General features: G+C 35.7%; 1 protein-coding gene across 1 annotated transcript in view; it reads left to right on the forward strand.

Moving 5' to 3' along the window:
- Positions 1 to 22559, forward strand: part of Sugct (succinyl-CoA:glutarate-CoA transferase) — a 723244-nt gene that overhangs the window by 38954 nt on the left and 661731 nt on the right. The window contains exon 7 of the mRNA XM_033765204.1: positions 18717 to 18808. Coding sequence (XP_033621095.1) covers positions 18717 to 18808 — 92 coding nt within the window. The remainder of the gene's footprint in view (positions 1 to 18716; positions 18809 to 22559) is intronic.

Consider the following 22559-nt stretch of genomic DNA (forward strand, 5'->3'; position numbering starts at 1 on the left):
AGAGTTGAATTTCAACATCATGTTCCTTTACCATCACTGGAATTGTTTTGTTTTTTGCTTTTTTTTGGTACTGGGGATTGAACTAGGGTCCTTGTATTTGCGAGGCAGGCGGCAGAACCACTTGAGCTAAATCCCTGGCTCATTACTGGAATTGTTGAGAGTATCTCTCAAGTATCAGCTTAGTTTGTACAATGAAGATAGTAAGTTCATTGAAATGAAAGCACATTTTCTGTACTGGTGATAAAATAACAGACAGTTTTTCTTTTAGTGTCTTGGGGTCAGTCTCTTCACCATTTGTTGAGATACAAAATATATGAATATGGTTAGGTCTCCACTTGGTATTTATCATGTACTTAGCAAAAAATAAAAACCAAAAGGAAAAGGCAGTTTTCACTTAAATTGGAAATATACTTTGCATTTATTATTACCAGAGGTCTAATTGTAGAAAAAAACTAGATATATTATTTTTTCTTTAAGAAGCTGTTATTGTTTTTTTTTTTTTTTTTACTAATTATAGAAGTACCAAATGGTCATTAAAAAAACTTTGAAAATAGAGGAGCACAAAAAAGAAACTAATTATGGATTATTATACTGCCACCCTGAGATAACTACTTAATATTCTGGTGTAATTCCATAATTTTTTATTTAAAAACTTTCAATCAAATGATCATAGCTTTAAAAGAAATAATTCTACAGAATTTACAGTCTCAAGCCAAATGAAAAGGCCTTCAGTGGAAGAATTTGGAAAGAATTTGGTTTTTGTTTCTTGGAATGCGGTAGATAAGTGGATTTATATGTGATTCATGCCTGAGATATTTGAAGAGCTGGAGAATGTCTGGAGGGCGTAGATAGGAAAGTTGCTATGGTCCTGACTATATTTCCTGTGAATCACGATGAGAAAGAGAAAAACATTGTGCGCTTGGTTTTGGTCCTGTCAAAGAGAGCAGAGGGAAGCTGATGGGTACTGATGATGCCAGGGGCTGAGAGAGTTTTTACAAAAAGAGATAGACTCACTAATGTAGAAATCCCAGACTTAGAACTCTCTACTGGCAAGGTGAAAGAGTTCTTTGAAGAAACCAGGAAAACCCTCCATGTGACTGCAAGTCAGGCTTTAAACTCCTGCCAGGCCCAGAGAGGAGCAACAGTAGATCACCGTGGTAGTACCAGTGAAGAAAAACTTCATTCACCTCTACCTGGACTTCCTCTTCTCTCCCACTCCTTCTTCCTTGTGCCCAATTGTGGAGGCTTTAGAGACAATGCTTAGCAAAACAGGGTGCTACATAGAGTTCTGTCACTGTTGGATGCTGATATTTTTGTAAGTGCTGCTGATTTTCTTGAAAGTAATACCAACACTTAATAGGTAGCTGCCAAATAAGTTTCAGTGAAATAAAATGTTTAGGCTACTTTACTAGAAATGCAACAATCAAAAAAAATTTTGGAGGGGGTTTCATTGTGGCATAAATGAAATAATTTTAACCTAGCTCCTCCTCTGGGTTTAAGGTCTGAAGCTGGCATTATTTTTCCTTCGTGTAGTTTCACCTTATGGTACTAGACTTGGTAAGTAGCTTTAATTAGATTATCCTGACAGTTTCATATCCTTAGTCTTGCATCTTATTGAGTGGCACTCTCAATAGAGTAAAGTCCAGGGACACTGTGAGGCAGAATGGTGCTATATAGTATTTTAAGGCTATTGAGTCTTTTCTTCAAATATCATATGACAGTCTAACACAGATAAGGTGGAGCTGCTTGGATTAAAACAGAACCAGCAGCTAGGGATGTAGCTTGGTGGTAGAGTACTTGCCTAACACATGTAAGGTCTTGAGTTCAATCTCTAGCACAGCAAATGCAGAAAACAAACTAACAAAAATATAAAAATATGGCATTACTAGTTATTACATATGCAACTTTGGTTGAACTACTTAACTTTTCTAAGCTGAAATTTTTATACCTGTAAATTCTGAGGTTATTAGATTCCAAGGATCAAATGAGTTCATATGTGAAGTGCTTGGAATAAAATTTTGAGGAAATGTTAGGTGTTTCTCCATTGCTGTCTCTCTTCCTCTCCTTCTTTTATTCCTCTTCCTTCTTTGTCAAGCATAGGGACAAATTAAATGGTCTAAATTCATTGTAGCTGATTGTATCAGGGTACTTCATTACTCCTGGTAGTTTATTATTCCATATATTTGAATATATAAATACTTTCTCATTTTTCTTTCTGCATCTACCTGTCTGTTAATGATTTATCTGTCTAATCTATCTACTTTTTATGTAGAACCATATAAAAACAAGTTACAGACATTGGATACCCTTTTGCCTTGGCTTCAATATATATTTCATAAAAGCAAGGAATTTTGTTATGTATTCATAGCATAATTACCAAAATCAGGAAATACACATTAAGATCATACATTATACAGAGCCTACCAAAAATGTATACACACTTCAGCACTGATAAATATCTGGAAGCTAATGGCCACCACATTGTGCACTTCTTGTAACTGTAGGGGCCAAAGGTAACTTGTATGAATCTCATGATGTCTCAGTAAATTTAGTATTAAAATATTTATGCAAGTTTTTCTTTTCCTGATGTTTATTTTTTGGCAAACTCTATTGACATTGATATTATTGGAGACAATTTTGATATTTTGTCACGTGTTTCAGTAATATTTTTTGCAGTATAGGAAAATGGAAAATCTGTATTGCATTCAGTTGTCATGTCATTAGTCCCCTTAAATCTGGGGTTTTCTCTGTAGCTCATGTCATTGGCATTTCTGTAGTGCAGGTCAATTACTTAGTTGAATGTCCCCATTTATATTTCTCTTATGTTTCCTTATGAATATATTTATTTATTTTTATAGCAAAACATTTATTGGTACGTTTTAGGAATACATAATGATAACACTCATTGTAGAGAATTTGGACCTGTATATGATACATCCCGCCTCTTTTTCTATTACCCCCTCCCCTGAAGTTCCCTTCCCTCCCTATGTACAAAAGCTTTGTTTCAATTTTTTACTTCTGTTTTCTTTTTTCTTGTCCTTTCCTTCCTTTCTCTCTCCTTCCTCCCTTGTTCCCCATTTTCCAATATCTATTATACAAAGATTTAAATATTTGTTGCAGTCATGTCTCAGAAAGTGATGCTGAGTTCTTTGTGGTGCATCATGTTAGGAGGCACATACTCTGATTATTTCCATTACAACTTTGATCATTGAGTAAAAGGTGTGCCTGCCAGATTTCTCTACTGTAGGTACAGCTGAACCCTTGTAGTTAAGGATATCTTGTGGAGGTGTGTACTGAGGCTATGTAACTATTCTGGGACTCCTCAAAGGTTCACCTACCAGTCCTATCATATGCTTAAGAGTCTTGACTGGGTTTACTATGATATTGGGAAATACTTGCTTTCTAATTCCACTATTCTTTCTATATTTGTTAGTTAGCTTTCTGATATAAGGAAGAGCTTTCCATTCTCTTTTATTTATTGGTATCAGTGTGGACTCATTTTATTCAGTAGTTTCTAATCTTGAATTGTCATTATTTTTTAAAATTTTGTTTTACTCATCCTTTTTTGTTGTTTGAATATTTTATTTTGAAAATTTTATTGGTACACTTTAGATATACACAGTGATCACATTTATTATAGGGAATTTGTACCTATACATAATATATGTTGAGACTTCTTATTTTTTCCCCCAGTCCCCTCCCTCAAACCCTCTGCCCCTCATTTACAAAATATTTGTTTCCATTTTTTCCGTCTATTTCCTTTTTTCTTTTCCCTTCCTTCTTATCTCCACTCCCCTCTCTTGTTCCCTTTCCCATTTGAAAATTTTCTTTTCATTTCCCAATATCTATTATACAGCCCAAATGCTCATCAATGGATGAATGGATAAAGAAGATGTGGTATTTTTTTATACAATGGGATACCACTCTGCTATAAAGAAGGGTAAGCTTGAAGCATTTACAGGTGAATGGATGTGCCTTGAGACCATACTTTTAAGTGAAATAAATGGGACCATAAGTGTATATAAGGGTCATTATTCATTTTGATGCTCAGGTTTTTCCAGATTTGGCTAATGAGAGGATCTTTAAAATGGCTTCTATATACTTTTTTTCCTTGTCTTCATTATTTTTTGAACACTAAAAATTTTGGCTGAAGATGTTCTAAGTTCATCTTCTTGTTGTTATATTTCTTCCCCCTGTGCCCCAGTTTTGAAGTCAACCATTTCCTCAAGAAACCCTAGCTCCATTGAATGAAGAACAGAATTTAAAAGTCAAGATCTAACCACTAAATAAGTCTATGTTGTAACTGCAAGGTTTGTAAATCTGGACCAGTTATTACTAATTTTTTTGAGAGAGGGTTTTGCTGTGTAGTTCAGGCTGGCCTTGAAATCATTATGTAGCCCAGGCTGGCCTTGAACTTGCCGTGATCCTCCTGCCCCGGTCTCCTGAATGCTGGGATTACACACGTGCACCACTGTGCTTGGCTCTTGACCATTTACTGTATGAGTGATTGTGTTCACCAAGGCTATTAAATGTCATACATGCCACTTCATTCTAGTTCTCCTGATTGAATGCTAATGCTCTGCTCTTAGATTTACTGTTGCTGAGAGTATTGTTGCTTCTTTTTCTTTCACTATCGAGGATTGAGCCCAGGGCCTTTGCACTGAGTTTACATCCTGAGCCATTTTAATTCTAATACAAGCACTCACTAAGTTGTTCAGGCTGGTCTTATTGCTTTTTTAGGAGGCATTGCATATCCTAAAGTCTGCACCTTTGAATAAGCATTAATTGCTCTCAATTTTGGGCTATTTAAAGATTATTGGATTTTACTCGATATCTTCCTTACTTGGATTACTTTTAGTCTTTTGTTTCATTTATTTTTATTAAATAAATATGTAGGTGATATTTTGCAGTGGAACAAGGCTAAAGGTGTTTCTTGCTATGTTGTTACTCATTTGGTTTATCCATTTATCTGGATTTGATTTGAAATAATATTTAGTCCTGAAGAGGTCTGTACTGAACATTTTTGTGTTCTTTGCCTAAAATGTTCCTTCACAGGCTGACATAGTGCTGCTATTTGGAGTGTGGGAATCCAGCTATAGGGAATTAGTTTTATGTGAGTCTGGCTGCATTTTTATTTTCTTTTCTACTCAAAGAATTTGTTTTACATTCTGTCACTTAAGATTTGATTTTTTTCCCCTGAAGATGAAAAATAAATCACAATGATAATTGTGTTCATTCTTTAATGATTTCATGGTACATCCGTCAGAATGTGAGCTGCATTCATCTTATAGAAAATATCGACACTTGGGAGATAGAGCTCACCTCTGATGTAGCTCCTTTAGATTCCAGGAAAATATATTTTAATTCTTAATTCAAGCAAAAAATCTATTTGCTTTCATTGTATCACTGTAGTTTGTAAGTTTTTTCCCTCTCCTAGGAGTTGAAATACTCTGTATATGTGGGTGCTTGTATGCAGTTGTGAGTGTATAGAAGGTCACTGTTAGCAGAATTCATTGTCATGTCCTCAGAATATTTAAGATTGTAGAATCTACGTGTGTGTGTGTGTGTTTTGGTACCAGGGATCGAACTCTGGATCTTGCGATCGAACTCTGGATCTTGAACTCCAAGGCAGGAGTGGTGCCGCTGAGCTAAATCCCCAACCCTGTAGAATCTATTTTTTGATGATGACAATCTTGATGACATTTTATTTCTTTTCAACAAAAGTACAGGGTAAATGTAGGAGAGACAGTATCTTTTTTTTTTTTTCCTTTTTGTGGGAGGGATTGAACGCAGGACCTTGTGCTTGCAAGAAAGGTGCATTGCCACTGATCTAAATCCCCAGCTCTTTCAAGACAGTATCTTGATACTCAATTAAACCTAATTCCTATCAACTCTGTGAAGAGGTGTATTTTGATAGTTTATGTGGAGAATATCATGGGGAGACATGGAATAGTATAAAATATAAAAATATGCACCTGTCAGATGATACATGTTTATTAAGTTTTTACTGTCTACCTGGTGCTATGTTTTCTAATTGGGAAAATGAGATATGTGCATATGAAACAATTGTCAAACATAACATACTATTATCAACTCATTTTCAGTTTTGTTTTTTTTTTTTTTTTGATGAGACAGGGTCTCACTATGTAGTTCCGGCTGGCCTTGAACTCACTATGTAGCCTAGGTGGCCTGAAACTTGCTATCTTCCTGCCTCAGCCTCCTCAGTGCTGGGAATACAGACATGCACCACCATGCCTGGCCATTTTTTATATATTAGGATTACTAAATTGAGTTCAATAAAACTAAACTGGTAATTTTGTAATAAAGATGTAAGTGTAAACTTTTTTTGTTCCTTATGTTTTTGCTATATTACAAGAATACTGCTTAACCTACAAAATTCATTTTTCTTCTCTGACTGGGAACATGATTGCTAGTATGATATTTCAGAAGTTTTAAGTGCTTTGTAATTAATCAACTAATTTTGCTGCCTGTTTGTGATAGAAATTCAAGGTCTAATTTCATAGGTTACTGAAGTTGCAAACCATATTAATCACATCTTTAGTCTTTGAATACTGTCTGAATTGTTACTATTAATCACAGTTTGGGTTTGTAAACATTGCATGAACTGTTGATGCTCATGGAAATATTTTAGAAAATATTACTCATAGTAATGACTGTCAGCAGCTTAATAATTGTATATATAATCAAACATTATGGCCTTGAGCACATAGTTTCTCAAAATCTCATGTTTCTCAATAGTAATTAAAATAGGACTGTGAAATTTACTTTGTGTATATTCTTTGTGACTGAAATTACATAGGAAGCATGAATGCAGTTCCCGGAAATAGCAAGTGGTGTGCTTATGGTGCTGTTATTACAACCCTTAATTACCTGTTATTTGACTTTATGGAGTCCTTGAGTTAGGTGTTATGTTGGATTGGCTTGCAGGTTTTCCTCATTGGAATCTTGATGAGATTAGTTTGCAATCTTGCATGTGGAAAGGCACACATTTTGCAAGTTAAAAGTACTCTATTTGTACTTTGAGAAGAAGAGAAAAAATCCAGAAACCTAAGGACATACAACTGTAAGAATCTAAATCAGTAAGCATATGACAGAAGGACAAACACTATTTTTTTCATTAAGTTTATTGGTACTTTTTAGGTATACAGTGCAGTATACATTCATCATTGGGATCTTGTACCTTTACATGATCTTGGTTCTTATTTTCTCCCTATACCCATCCTCCCTTCATCCCTCCATCCTTCCCTATTTACAAAGACGATGTTTCCAATTTTCCTTTCCTCATATTTTTCACTTTTCCCTTCTTTCCTTTTCCCTACCCTTCCCACTTCCCCTTTGCTTTAGCCCTTTTCTTCCGATTTCACATTATCCAGTTTGAACCTTATTTGCACTTTTAGTTTTACATGCCAGAGAAACTATTTGGTATTTACACATGTGAGGACAAACACTATTACTGATGAGATGATTGTGGGAAAACTTCTTTCAAAGTAATAGAAAGTTTTTTTTACAATGTCAATAGAAAAAGTTGCATTAAAAGTCATAAGAAAGATTGTGAAACTTTGGCTCATTTGCTGAATATATTTCACTTTGTTCTCAGAGTGGAGGAAAGAGATATGATAATGGAGATGTCCATAAAAAAAAGCACAGAAACGAAAAATAAAGAAACAGCAATAAAACAAAACCCTAAAACACTTTTTAGAAAACTGGCTCTTGAATTTGTTTCTGAAATAATCCTATAAAGCAGAAAGTGGCTAAGGATCTTTTAGAATAGAGTATGAACTCTCCTGTTCCAATGAAGGCCAACCAGATTGGGAAACTAAAACTTGAATGCTGGTTCTAGTTTTGCTGTTCATTGGCTTTCTGACTTTGGACAAGTCACATAAACTCTGTGGGCCTTAGTTTTCTCATATGTAAAGTAAGAGTTTTTATCCCACACCCATTCAGCTCTAATATTCCTTGGTGTATTTTAGAAATACAAAAAGAAATTTACATATCATTTTATTTTTAAATTAAAAATTTATTGGTACATTTTATTTTTCAACATTTTTTAATTTTTTAATTTTTTGTTCTAGGGGTTTCCAGTCCTTCAAGGCAGGAGGCAGAACCACTGAGCTAAATCCTCGGCCCTATTGTTACATTTTAGATATACATAATGATAACACTCATCATAGCTAATTTGTACCTGTACATGACAGATCCTTCTTCTTTCTTTTTCCCATTTCTCTCCCCTCCCTTCAACCTCTCTTCTCTTCATTTACAAAAGCTTTGTTTTCACTTCTATTATCTTGTTTTTCTTATCCCTTCCATCCTTTCCCCCCTCTCTCCTCCCTGTTCCCTTTCCCATTTGAACATTTCCTTCCCATTTCCCAATGTCTATTACACATTTTGGTCCTAATTTACATTTTCAGTTTCTTACAACAGAGCAACAATATGATATTTCAACCCATGTGGCCAGTGTATTTCGCTTAAGACTATGGTCTCATTGTGCGTCCATTTACCTAGAAATGTCTCAAGCATATCCTTTATGGCAGAGTAGTACACCACAGTAATAAAAAAATCCTCATCTTCTTTATCTATTTATCCACTGATGGGCATTTGGGCTATTTCCAAAATTAGCTCTTTTTTTCAGCTTTAATTGAGTTTATTGGTACATTTTAGGGATACAGTACAGTTACATTCATTGTTGGGATCTTGCTTTTACATTCGATGCTGCTGTGAACATGGGTGTGCATATACCGCTGTGTATGATGCTTTTAATTGTTTTGGAAAGATACCAAGAAAGGGAATAAGTGGGTCAACTGGAACCTCTAGTTTTAGTTTTTAGAGGAATCTCCACATTGATTTCCACAGTGGTTGCACCAGTCTACACTCCCACTGACAGTGGAGAAGGGTTCCTTTTTTACCATATCCCTGCCAGCATTTGTTATTGGTTGATTTCTTGACTTATCCTTGTCATATTATTTTCCTATTGTTGGTTCCCTTTCTTTCCCTTCTATTTAAACTTGCCATATTTGGTGTATTCTTTGTATTGCTGTTCATGGAATTGTAGTCTTCCTTATCTCTTTCTAGAATATTCAGAACATTTTAGATTGCTGTTTGGTGTTCTTCAGGTATTCTTTTTCATGGAAGTATCTTATTTCTCTATCAGTTTTGAAGGAGCCCATCAATCTTGGCTGGCAGTTTTTTTCTTTTAGGGCTTGAAATACTTCATTCATAGCTATCCTTGACTTGAGGGTTTGTGTTGAGAAATCTGCTGATTCTTTTTTTTTTTTTATTGAGTTTATTGGTACAATCAAGGTGTACAATACAGTTACATTCATTACTGGGATCCTGTACCTTCACATGACAGGTCTTGGTTCTCATTTTTTCCCCTTGTCCCTGCCCTCCCTTCACCCCCTCCTCCCCCCTCCCCATTTACAAACACTTTATTTCCATTTTTTCATTTTCTCATATTTTTTACTTTTCCCTTATTCCCTTTCCCCTACCCTTCCCACTTTCCCTACACCTTTAGCCCTTTTCTTCCTATTTCACATTATTAATTATCTCATTAGGATCTTGTGTACTGTTATAGCTTTTCACATCAGAGAAACTATTTGGTATTTACACATGTGTGACTTATTTATTTCACTTAGGAGTATATCCTCAATATGTATCCATTTTCCTATGAATGACTCTAATTTCTCATTCTTTATGGCTGAGTAGTATTCCATTTTATAGAAAAACCACATCTTCTTTATCCAATTTCCAATAGATGGGCAAATGGGCTGTTTCCAAGTTTTAGCTATTACCAACTGTGCCACTATAAACATTGGTGTGCCTATATCACTGTGGTATGATTCTTTTAATTCTTTTGGAAAGATACCCAGCAGAGGATGGCTGGGTCAAATGGAACCTCTAGTAAATCTGCTGATTCTGATGGGCTTTTCTCTATAGATGATCTGTTTCTTTTCTTTAACAGCTTTTAATATTCTGTTCTTGTGTTGAATTTCTGGAATCTTGACTATTACATGTCTTGGTGTAGTTTTCTTTTGATAATGTCTAATTGGAGTTCTATATGCCTTACCTATCTGTATGTCAGATTGTTTCTCTCTGCTTGAGGAGTTTTCTGCCATTACGTCTGTGAAGTTTTTTTTTTTAAATGTCATTTGCACTATCTCCTGCTTTTTCATTGATTCTGATAAATCTTATGTTATTCTTCTTTGAACCATCTAGTAGCTATTGGATTAATCTTTTGTGGGCTCTTGCTATTTTTAATAAAGCTTTCTTTTCATGATCACTAACTGCAATACTGTCTTCTATGTCTGATATTGTTTCATTCTGCTGCATGTAATTTCAATGAAATTTTTAATCTCCTGGAGATATGTTTGAAACTGTTTCATGGACTCTTTCTTTCCTATGTTGGGCATTCATGGTTTCCATCATTTTCCTGAGCTCCTTTATTTAAAAAAATCTGTATCTGCTCTAGATTCATTAAACATGTCCTTCATTATGGTCACCATCTCTGTAGTTATCTGAGAAATTATTTTTATTTGATTTTTTCTGGAGCCTTATTCATCTGCTTTGTTACTTTTGCTGTTACCACTTCAGAGAGCCCAGGTACATGCATGACTTTTAAATTTTTTCACAATGTTTCTCCCTGTGTTTGCCTTTGATAAGCTGGAAGTCTGAGGCTACATCTTGCTTCAATGTCTTCTCAGTTTTTGTTTTTAGTTTAATTCCTGGGTAGATGCTTGTAAATTGCGTATGGCAGGTAGCTTTATTGCTAGTATCAAGAAGCCTGAGGAAATGACTACTTCTCAGAGATATCTTCCAGGTGTATTTGATTTTTGAGTTTTGAATCTGGTGCAAGATCCAAGAAGATGGTGCATCAAGCCACCCTGACAGTGGGAACTGTAGATGGAGTCAGCCTGAAGCTACTCTGAGTTCTGAACTTAGTTGACTCCTCTCCAGAATGGCTAATAGACCTCCCCTGAATGATGTCTGAGCCCAAATAACTTACCAGCTACTGTAGTCCACTGCATCCACTGTTCTGTTCCAGTAGTGCATTTCTCTGTGGAGGCTGCTGAGGTTGCCATGGGAGGTTCAAGTCATCCTCCCATACAGTGAGCCAGGGCTTAGGGAGAAGTTGCCTCTTGCTACCTCCTTCTTCTGAATTGAGGTCCCTCTCTTTACGCTCCCCATGTGCTTCAGTTCCTGCTTCAGATTCTTGCTGTTTTCCCATTTCCCACTTTCTCTTCCTCACTTTGCTGTAGTCCAGCATCAGAACACCAAATCTCAGAGAGGCTGTTTCTCTGCCATTTACGACTCTGCCATCTTCCTGGAAATCCATATATTATTTTGTAATTTATTACTTTTAAACATGTTATAATGACAGATATTAAATTTAAATAGAAGAATATCACGAATCTTCAGTATATAGCTCTCTCATGCTCGATTTTTGGCTGATTCAGTTTTTTCTACAATTCTATTTATTACATAAAACCTTGGTTTATGAGCATCATTCTTTCCAGAAACATGCTTGTAATTCAAAAAATGTATGTATTAAAAAAATTTCCACACAAGAAATGATGGAAACTCAGGCAATTCATTTCACAACCCAAATATATTCATATAAAATCATTAAATTACTGTCATATAAAATAATAAAGAAAATACAAAAGAAAAATAAACAAATTAACCTGCACTTACTTTTGAAAACCTTTGTGGCTGGTGAGAGAGACAACACAGAGGAGAGCTATTGTGTAGGATGACTTTCACTACCACTATTGGTATCACCACCTGTTGGCTCAATTCAGTCTTTTTCTTTTCATGCAGATAAAATACTATGCAATGACACTAGCTTTTGGTTTTGAATATTTCATAGAAATGTGACATTGCATTGTCATTAAACAGATTCATTGCTCACACTGCTGCAGCCTTATTTGGGTGGTGTTATACAAAATTTTGTACTGTTTCCCACATTTTACATATCCCCCTAATCTCATTTGAAGTGAGGGATTTCTCTGTCTTTTTCTCCTCCTCCTCTGCAGATGAGATCTCCTTGATAACTTCTTGCCATTAGGAGATGATCAGCAACAATCCCGCAGAAAGAGAGAGAGAGAGAGAGAGAGAGAGAGAGGGAGAGAGAGAGAGAGAAAGAGAGAGAGCAGGGGGAGAAAAAGAGAGGGGGAAAAAGGGAGATGCGGGGGAGGAACCACCGGCTCAGTTGTGATCGTGTGATATTGGGCATCAGATACTACTCGTATCTCAAAACATTACTTGTTTATGAAGTTAAAATTTGTTAGAAATATTTGTTCATCTTGTGGAACACTCACAGAACAAGTTACTTACAATCCAAGGTTTTATTGTAAATGCTAATTTGTTTTATTTATACTACTAGTTTATCTTAGTTCATTGCAAAGAAAGTTTTGTGTTATGTGTTTATTTCTTTGTAAGGATCTTTTTTAGTTTATGTGTTGTACCCTAAAGAACTACTTTGAAGATAGTGATATATAGTATATTATCATTGTTATTCTTTTATTTTCTTGTTATGAAATTTTGTTTTATTTTTTCATAAAATAAAAGATGTTCCAGGAGAATGTGTACATTTCTTGCCTCGCACTAGAATCTGACTATTTCTTCAAGGGTGTTTAGTTCTTTTTAGTGGAAAGTGTAAGGACCACAGTCCACATACTAGGGATAATTATTGCTACTATGCTAGTTTTTGCTTCTAGTCCTTTTTAGTGGATCAAAAAAATACATCTTTAAAAATTAAAATGCACTATGAGTTTATATACTATTATTTTAATCCAGAAACATACTTCATACAAGAAAATGAACAAAGAAATAAAGTCCAGATATATGTACTTTGAAGAATTTCATTATTTATTATAAAATATTTTTTCTTCTGTTCTTTCAAGTAGATGCTCTGTTGTTTGAATTTATGTAGCTGCTGGAATATTGGCATATTAGGTATCTAGCTAGTAACCATAATATTAACTCCAAAGAGTCATAATTCATTATCAGCATAGGTCTTAGTTCTCTTAGAAACCTGCTGCTTTCTTATCCTTAAAGTCTTGTCACTGACTAGGTCTATACTTTGAAGAGAACTGTTCACCAGAGAGTGGAGATGGCAGTCACAAGTAATATGACGTCAGAGGCTCAGAGGAAGTATAGGACCTCATGTATTTGAGAACAACTGTATGTGTTATTTTGGATGTGACAGGAGATACAATGTACTGAGTGGCTAGGAACTAGATCACAAAGGATTCAGTATGTCATGCTAAAGTTTTACTTTTATTTTTATCCTGTCAGCAATTTAATAAGAATTTTAATAGAGAAATGGCTTGATTAGAATTACATTTTCAAAAGGCCTTTGTGTCCTGTTAAAGGTTAACTGAAGTAAGCTATTGAAGAATATAAAATTTTAGATGGACGTGGATGATACTAGGCAGATCCAGTAATCAGGAATTGATGATCAATTTGATTTGGACAAGAAGCAAAAGATCAGGCTGACGTTTAGGTTTGTGGATTATGCAAATGTGTGGGTGATGTTTTTGTTCAGTGAAATAATGAATGTAGGAAAAGTAATGATTTTTATTGGTGGTATGTGAATGTGACTCAGGTGGGATGGTAGGTTCTGTTTGGGTACCAGCAGCTTGGAGTACCTTGGGCTTTTGGGTGGAAATGTCAGTATGTACACATACATAAATACCTTTATGTAGAAAGACACAGACTTGCCTTCAAATCATAGCTCTACTACTTCCTATATGTGTGACCTTAGGTGGGTGACTTAACCTTTCTAAGTCTTAGTTTTTATAGTTGTAAAAAGAGGATAGTGGTACCTAGGTTAATGTGTTGTTGTGTGAATTAAGTGATCTAAGTAAAAAAAATCTAACAGAGCCTAATATGTGGTAACTTCATAAATAGCTACTATTATTCTAGATATAGAAGCTGCCAATCGCCATGGAATAGATAAAATTTTTTTTAGTGAGAACACAGAATGAGAAAAGAGGGGGCAAATGTGGGCTATTGGGAAATGTCAACAGTTGAACCTCAGAAATTTGGTTGCTTTAACCTTCCTCCTCTATCCTATACTCTCAACAGATTATTTCAGGTATTACAGGTGCCAAGTAAAGATTTCTTTGCCTTATAGTCAGTTGTAATGTGTTGTTCCTATTTCTGAAGCTTATTAGTTTACATCTATTCATTTACTGAACGCACATTTGTTTTGCTAACATACTGGCAGACCTTATTCTAGGTGGGGAAGATATCACAGAGATTAGACACCTAAGCTGTAGCCTTCATGGTGCTTACATTTTGGGAGAGTCTATTTTAGATTGGGGTAGTCAAAGAAAGCCTCTCTTAGGTGGTTATTTTTAAGATTACATTATCAGTAGTAGTAAGTCATGTGACTTTCTCAGGGGGAGAAACACTCTAGGTAGTGCAAAGGCCTGAAGGTGGAAATATAGTGTGAATGTATTCAGAGAACCTTAAGAAGACCACCAAATCGACCAGTGTGGTGGCACATGCCTGTAATCCTAGCATTCTGCAGGGCAGAGGCAGGAGGAGGATTGCAAGTTCAATCCTACCTTGTGTAATTTAGCAAGACCCTATTTCAAAAAACCAAAAGCCAAAAAACAAAAACAAAGGCTATGGGACTCAAGATAGGGCAGTGGGAAAATTGAAGTCCAGAGAGTTGGCAGTGATCAACTCAGGTAGGCTTCTCTAAACCTGTATAAGGAGTCTGGATTTTCTCTAGATGACTCAGAGAGCCCTTGGAAAGCTTTGGCAGGAAAATAGTACATCCTGATATACATTTTAAAAGGGTAATTGTGATCAGAAAAGGGAAGATTAAGATAGACCACAAGCGGGAGGATAATGGAAGTGTTCATGTGAGAAATGCTTTATTTTGTTTTTTTTGTTTTTAGCAGGCAAAGGCCCAATCTTGAAACCCTTGGTTGCTTGGAAGTCTCAAAGGTGTCCTTGAGCTGACCTCTGTCAAGAGAGCTTGCCTGATTTTTGGGTGCTTTGGGCCTGGAGCAGATAGATACAAGCTGTGGTTACTTATTGAGAGATCTAAGCCTGACTTTTAGCTCAGGCGTAGATGAATGGGCCTTAAAAGCAAGAGCATGTGTTCAATTACTTTTCTGGCCAGTTTGTCAAGGGATTTTAGAACCCCAAAAGGACAGCCATTGCTAGGTACAGTATTGAGTACCATGGGATATGTGGAGTTACATAAAGCAAGAGTACCAGTGATAGTACCTACTTTCTAAGAGCTCATAGAAGAAAAATATGAAGTTAAAATAATTTTATAAGAAAAATGAGAAAAATCAGGAGTGAGCAGAGCAGGGTATATGGTATTCAGGACAAATATTAAAAGATAAGAAACCCTTTCCCTTCCGATTCCTCCCTGCACGTTTTTACTTACCATTATTAAAATGTGAGTTTTCCCTTACAGTCAGTGATCATAAAAGCCACAAGATGGCGAGGTTGCTCCTTAAAAATGAATGTAGGTGAAAGAAATAGAGGGGAGGGGAGGGGGGTATTCCTCTCTTCCACAACCTCCTTAATTTTCCTCACCTCTTTACTTCATATAAAGAGTTGACATGTTTAAATGTTTTCTCCTTAACTTGGATTTTAAACTCAGTTGTTTTTAAAATTGTAGAGCTAAAAATAAAGCTAAAAAACCTATTTGGAGCCCATGATTATCTATTTTTCAGTTTTAATTAAATTTTTAATAAATAATTACATTTTTCCTATTTCCAAAAGAGTAATCTTAGCTAACTACTGTTTTGATGTCATTTCCCAGCTTTAAAACTGTATTTATTGACATGAGTATTTGATGATGTTAGTATTTTTTATTCATATTACAGAAATATACTAATATTATCACTGTCAACTTCTTTTGTATGATGAACAAGTATATGTTTCCAAGCATAAAAATATCAACTTTACACTGTTAATGTAATTTTACTGCTTAGAAGAGCATCATTTCAATGTACCTTAAGGCAGTTTTTTTTTGTTAATGTCATTATTACAGAAAATACAAGTCAATATATTATTGGTATAGTGATTAATGTATGTTGATTGATAATATATATTCAGTGCTCAAAGTAGAACGTACTTATGCTGTCTTACCAAATGATATCCTCAAAACAAATTTGTGAGATAAATGCAAATATCTCCATTTTAAAGATAAATACATTGAGACTCTCGGAGATTAAAAAGTTTTCAGAGTTTTAATAGCTGGCAGAGCTATAATTTGAATCCAGATTGTTTTTAATCCCAACTTGCATTCTGTTTTTCATTATGCCTTCTGCTTGCAGCGAGAGCAGCTATTTATATATCTCTTTAATAGAAATACTTAGAAGTTGCAATTTAGATTAGGATATTTGTGCCTTCCCCTTGTAAGCTGAACAAAAGGAGAATTTGTATCACAGGCAATGATGATGGCGAGATTTTATTTAGTAAGCTGTTTGTTTTCTGAGCATGTTTTCTGTAGGCCTTTTATTTAGAAGACTCCATGTAGATTTGTGATGGTAAGGGGCTTCCGTTTGTCCTCTTTGAGGGAATTGGGCTTCGGGCCCAAAGTACCTACTGATTTTTCCAACCCTGAGAGCATTAAGCTATATTCTTCTCTTTGCTTCTGGTTGAGATAGCAGGTGGTCGCAGAGCACACAGTGAACTTAGGGTAGCAGCTTTTCTCTGCTCTAAGGGGCCTGTGCTATGCCTGGACTACCTGTGGCTTGAAAACTGTCGTGTTGAAGAAGGCAAAATCTGGGCTGGGGTGCCATTTGCAGCTGCAAACTAGGGTGCCCTGAAATTCATTCTTGAAAGCTTGGCATCCGTTTCTGCATTTCTGCTCAGAAAGTGTTGATTTTTATTTTTTCTTTATGTTTTTTTTCATATCCCATTTTCACTTTTCTAAGTTTTAAAAAGTAATAGTTCAAAATTTATAAATTATATTTTTTGAATTGGAAATCAGAACTCTTATCTGAGTTTTTAAAAGGTGTGATTAATTTGTAATCATATAACAGTTTTAATTGAAAAATAAATAAAGTGAAAGAAGATTGACTGAATAATCATTGAAGTTGGTTGATGGCCTTATAATAAACTCTTTCTATTTTTTGCTTGACCTTTTCCATCCTAATACATGAGAGGCATGTTATAATACATTTTCTGTCGTTAATGATATGTATTCTTTAAACTCTTTCTATAAGTGATGTTTTATCCAAAGATTTAAATGCATCTTGGTAGATTAACTGGTGGCTAGATCATTTAAATATTCACTTTGATTTCTTTATTCATTCTTAGTTTATAGATTATTTACTTTTGAAAAATCTTTTTGAGTAGCCAGTATTCATTCACTCCTTCAGTAGAAGGCTTTTTTTTGTTTTTTTTTATTTATTTTTAACACTGTTTTAGATGGTAGAAATGCAGAAGTGAGTCTAGTAGAAGAAATTTCTGGAATGTACATTTTAGTAGGAAAGAGACAAATAACATGTGCGTCAATGATGAGGGCTATGAAGGTAAATACAATTGGATAAAGGTGTGAAGTGACAGTGCTTTTTCTTTGGTGCCGGGGATCGTTGCGCTTGGGAGGCAGGCCACCAAACCGCTGATCTAAATCCCCGGCCCAACAGTGCTTTTTTATAAAGGGTCATCAGGGAAAGTCTCTCTGGGGGGATCGAGGATGCAGAGAGTGGGGTGGAGCGTATGTGGGGCTGGCAGAACGAGCTGATGGGTGGGCATGGACCACTCTTCATTCATTCACTCTTGGATTGATAAATGGGATTTGGGAACAGAGTCATGTAGCTCTCCATGTAACCTTAGTATTTAACCCTACCAAGACTGAGGTGAGGCAGCAAAAAAGATTTTTTGTTTTTTTGATTCTTGCCTCTGTTTCCTCACCCTCCCATCTCAAAAAGAAAGAGAAAAAGAAATCTGACACCTTTGAAAAGCATTGTTAGGAGATAGAATTGTTTTTATTCTTGTCCAAATTTTGTCATTTATATTTTCTTTGTGTGCTTGATGAAGATTTTTTTTTTTGGTACTGAGGATCAAACTCAGGACCTTGCACTGGCCAGGCAGGTGGTGGCACCACTGAGCCAAGTCCCCGGCCCCCTTTGTATGCTTAAGAAAATATGTAAGTAGAACCCGGGGAGCCAGTCTTCCCTCACTTTGTACATTGTCAAATTTCATGTACAGATCTAGTGCCCTCCTGGCACCTGCCAGAATGAATCATGCTGAGCCAGAGAAGGGTAAGGAGTGGTGGAGACAGCAGCAAATTGAAGAATTCATGCCCCATGTAAAGGGGAGAGCTGTTGCCCTAGTTTTGTAGCCCTAGCTTTGAGTTTTTAAGAATGTGGCCCTAGCTTTGAATTTATTCTCTGAATTTTTTCAACAAAAGCCATGAATTTGCATTTTATGTGCCTCTTGATTTTTAATTGTTGGCAGCCAAATAAAATCACTTTAAGACATTCTGCAGGTCAAACAAAGCACTCACCCAGGTGGGATCTGGCCAGCAAGTCACAAGTTGACTTTCTGGGGGTAGAACACAATAATTCATTCTTACCGTTTCCTTCAGGGAAACCTACAGATCTGACAGGAACACAGTGCAGCAAGATTTCTGGAAACAAATGGCTTTGACACGTTATTGCACAATGGTGCCGGTGCAGCCTTCGTGGGGCTGACCGTATCTGTTCTTGTTTTAGGGTATGGACACACAGGTCCCATGTCGCAGCGAGCTGGTTATGATGCTGTTGCCTCTGCTATTTCTGGTCTGATGCACATCACAGGGCCTGAGGTAGGTATCCTTGAAGGAATAATCGTAGTATTTCTCCTTATATTTTCCAGAGAAAATTTTCACTTTAATAACCCATTAAATTTAGAAGGAAACCAGGGAAAGTGAATCTTTCAGCTGAACACAACTCTTCCTCTTGAATTAAGGAATTATAGTGATATGTAATATATATATATAGTTTCCTACTATGTTCTTGGAACTGAGGAAGGCACTGGGATTAATCAGGCAATAGGAACGGTATATTCTTTTCCTCCTGAAGATGTCAAATGTGAAAAAAAATTAACAGAAAATATTAATTTCATGCAAATATGAGCTTCTCTGAATAAGACCACAGGTTGTTATTAACTATGTAATATTGTGTCTAACACCATTATTATATTGCTAAAGAGCTGCACAAAACTTGGTTTGACAGCAAAAGCAGATGAAAGAGAATCAGGCCACACTGGGATTCCTGTTAGGAAAGTTGTTTACCCTCACCTTATCAGCATATATTATAATTCCCTAGGCTGATAGGCAGTAGTTGCTTAGGAGAAATAACTTGTGAAGTCCTGGCTGATAATATTAGCTAGCCACTATGCATACATGATTGCCACTTATATCTTGTGGCATATGCACTTTTTTATCCAACCTCCCTGTGTGCATCTGACTGTAACCCAGGCTTTTCTCTTGGTGGGCAGCATCACTACATCACTGTACACAGTAGAGCCTGGCCTTGTTAGGATGTCAGTTGGAGTAGGCTTCTCTGAGGACCAGGTATTTCAGGTGGGACTGAAGGGCAACAATCATGTGTGATGCGTACATGCTGGAGAGTCTGGTGGGCTGAGCAGTCAGAACAAGTCTAGTGGATTATTGTGAACTAGCAAGGCAGTGGCAAATGAGTTTGAAAACAGAAAGAGTGGTGGCTGAATTTATTATTTGTAGACTTACCATAGTAATAGTTTGTTGAGAAGAAGCTACATTATATGTTCTTTTTTCCTAGTGATGATATCATATATTTCTGCCTAGGAATTGAATGGTGTTCCAGAGATATGAGTATAGGTGAGCACTACGAATAAAAAAATGCATGTTTTCTCTATAATGGAATATTAATGCCATTTTATCCATGAGGGGCCATACATAAATGTATCATACAGGATGAGATTCATGAAAGTAGTCTTTATGATGAGATTAAAGATATACTAGGTATAGCTGACTTCTACTCAATCTATGTTATGGTATTATCATAGAAGATTCATATTTGCTTATGGACATAAAATCTGATTTTGAGTACCTAGACTTTGATAGGTGTTTTACTTAAGTTATTATCTCTTTTGATATTCACACTGCTCCTGTCAGGTGGGTATTAACAAATTCTAACTGAAACTTAGAGTGCCAAGGTATGCAAGTCCTAAAGCCAGACTTTGAACTTAGTTCTGTTTAACTCCTGGAGTCTACACTCCACTCTCTTTGATGCTTATAGAATGCGTCTTAATGTTTATTGTACTTACATCTTACCTACGCATGCTACTTGATATATGATACAGTATAGTGAATAGGCCAATTGGTATTATAGTGACAGAGCACTACACTAAGAGTCTGTCCCTGGTTCTAATTCACTCCAGTCTAATGATTACTGATCGGCTCAAAAGGGCCTCAGTAGAATATGTGCCCCGTAACGAAGACCACAGTGTTTGCTTTGGGTATCCTGCTCTATCTCTAAGCATAGAACAGAGCTCTAGGAAACACTTAATAAATGTATGCTGAGTGAATAAATAAGTATGTGGACTGTGCTGTGTGATCTGGTCACATTACATAGGTTCCAGTGTTTCAGCGAACAGCATCTGAAAAGTGAAGCTCACATCCCTCCTCCACAAGACACTGTAAAGAACAAATAATGTATCCTTGATAAAAGGTTGAAATAGTGTATAGTATTAAGTAGTACATATAAGAATTATTAGTTTCTTAGCATAGATGCAGATTCCTGAGCTCCACTCTCAGATTGATTTGTAAGTGGAAACTACAGATATGCATGTTTAGCAATGGGCCCAAGTGCTTCTGATAGAGGTGGTTTATGGACCACACTTAAAAAACAGTTGTATCATTATTATTAGTAATTTTTTGTTAGTCAATATAGAGATTTTTCTCAAAAGACTAAAAGTTGAAATTCTATTTGAACCCACTATACATCTCCTGGGTATATTTCTGAAAGCGTTAAATATATCATATTATAATGATATATACAAACCTATGTTTATAGCAACACAGTCCCAATAACTGACCCCTGGAAACAACCTAGATGCCCACCAATGGAAAATAAAGAAAATGTGGTATATACACAGTAGGTTTCTTTGAACCATAAGAAGAATGACTTTGAATCGTTTGTAGGAAATGAATGGATCTTGAGACTATCATTTTAAGTGAAATAAGTCAGACACAGCAAATTAAATATGGCACAATTTAGTTTCTCTTATAGGAGAAACCCAATAAATTAAAAAATAAAATAAAAGCAGAATTTTTGGATTAGGTGGAGGGAATCAGTGGGCATGGGAAGAGTGAGAATATGGAGTTGAAGAGAATCTACAATGCTGAAGGTATGACATATAAATATAAAACAAATCTGTCTATCTAAAAATTCCCTCAAACTAATGTAAATTTCTTGTACTGGAAACATCACTAATAAGAAAACTGGGCTCAGCGGGCTGGGGACGTAGCTCAGTGGTGCAGCACCTGCCTGGCAAGTTTGAGGCCCTGAGTTTGATTACTGGTACCAAAAACAAAAAACAAAACAAAACAAAAAATCTGGGCTAAGCAAACCCTTTTCTATTAGAACTAGCAGACATTCCTTCATAGATAAAAATAGGTTAAAAATTTGTCAAGATCTATATTCTATGCTTAAATTGTAATCTTGTGCATTGAACAACATCATACTACCTTATTTTTTTCACATTTTTGGAACTGTGCTAACGAATTATTACTCAAAAGAGAATGTCTGTTCTTTGATGCATGAGGAATACAGAGAGGGGACTGGGATTGAAATCAGTAAATATGAGAGATTAGAAAGTAATATATGTTCTAAGTAGTTTAATTATACACTTGAACATCAAAAACTGATACTGATAAAGCAACAAAGAAAGATATACTGATTGCATGGATATGGCATTATTTTAGGCACCATAATAAGTTACTATAAATAGTAATTTAGTTGACTAGATCAGAAATATACTCATGGAAAAATTAGAAAAATAGAAAATGATAAAATTAAATGTTTTGTTATTTAGCAAATAAAATGAAGGTCTGTTTTTCTTCAGAATAAACAACTTTTGAAAATCCATGAATTTTATGATCTTAGAGGCTTGGGGCTGTGTCGTGTGTGTGTGTGTGTGTGTGTGTGTGTGTGTGTGTGTGTGTATGTATGTATGTATGTGACAGAAAGAGAGAAAGAGAGAGAGAGAGAGAGAGAGAGAGAGAGAGAAAGGGCGAAAGGGAGAGAGAGAGAATGTATCCTGGCAATGCACATACATTTCTGTTGGTGTACTTAGGAATGGAATTGATGAGTCATAGTTTAGAGATGTTTAACTTTAGTAGACTGCCCGTTATCCAAATGGTAACTATTCTTTCCCAGAAAAGTATTGGCGCTTTATTTTCATCTACTTTTGACAATTCTAGCCTTTTAATTTTAGTTGCTTAATTGTGATATCTTATTGTGCTTTGAATTTGCAATTCCCAGATGAGTATGTGTGTGTGTGTGTGTGTGTGTGTGTGTGTGTATATATAT

The sequence above is a fragment of the Fukomys damarensis genome, unplaced genomic scaffold, assembly GCF_012274545.1.
Source record: "Fukomys damarensis isolate Sample0158 unplaced genomic scaffold, DMR_v1.0_HiC HiC_scaffold_17, whole genome shotgun sequence".
NCBI lineage: Eukaryota > Metazoa > Chordata > Mammalia > Rodentia > Bathyergidae > Fukomys > Fukomys damarensis.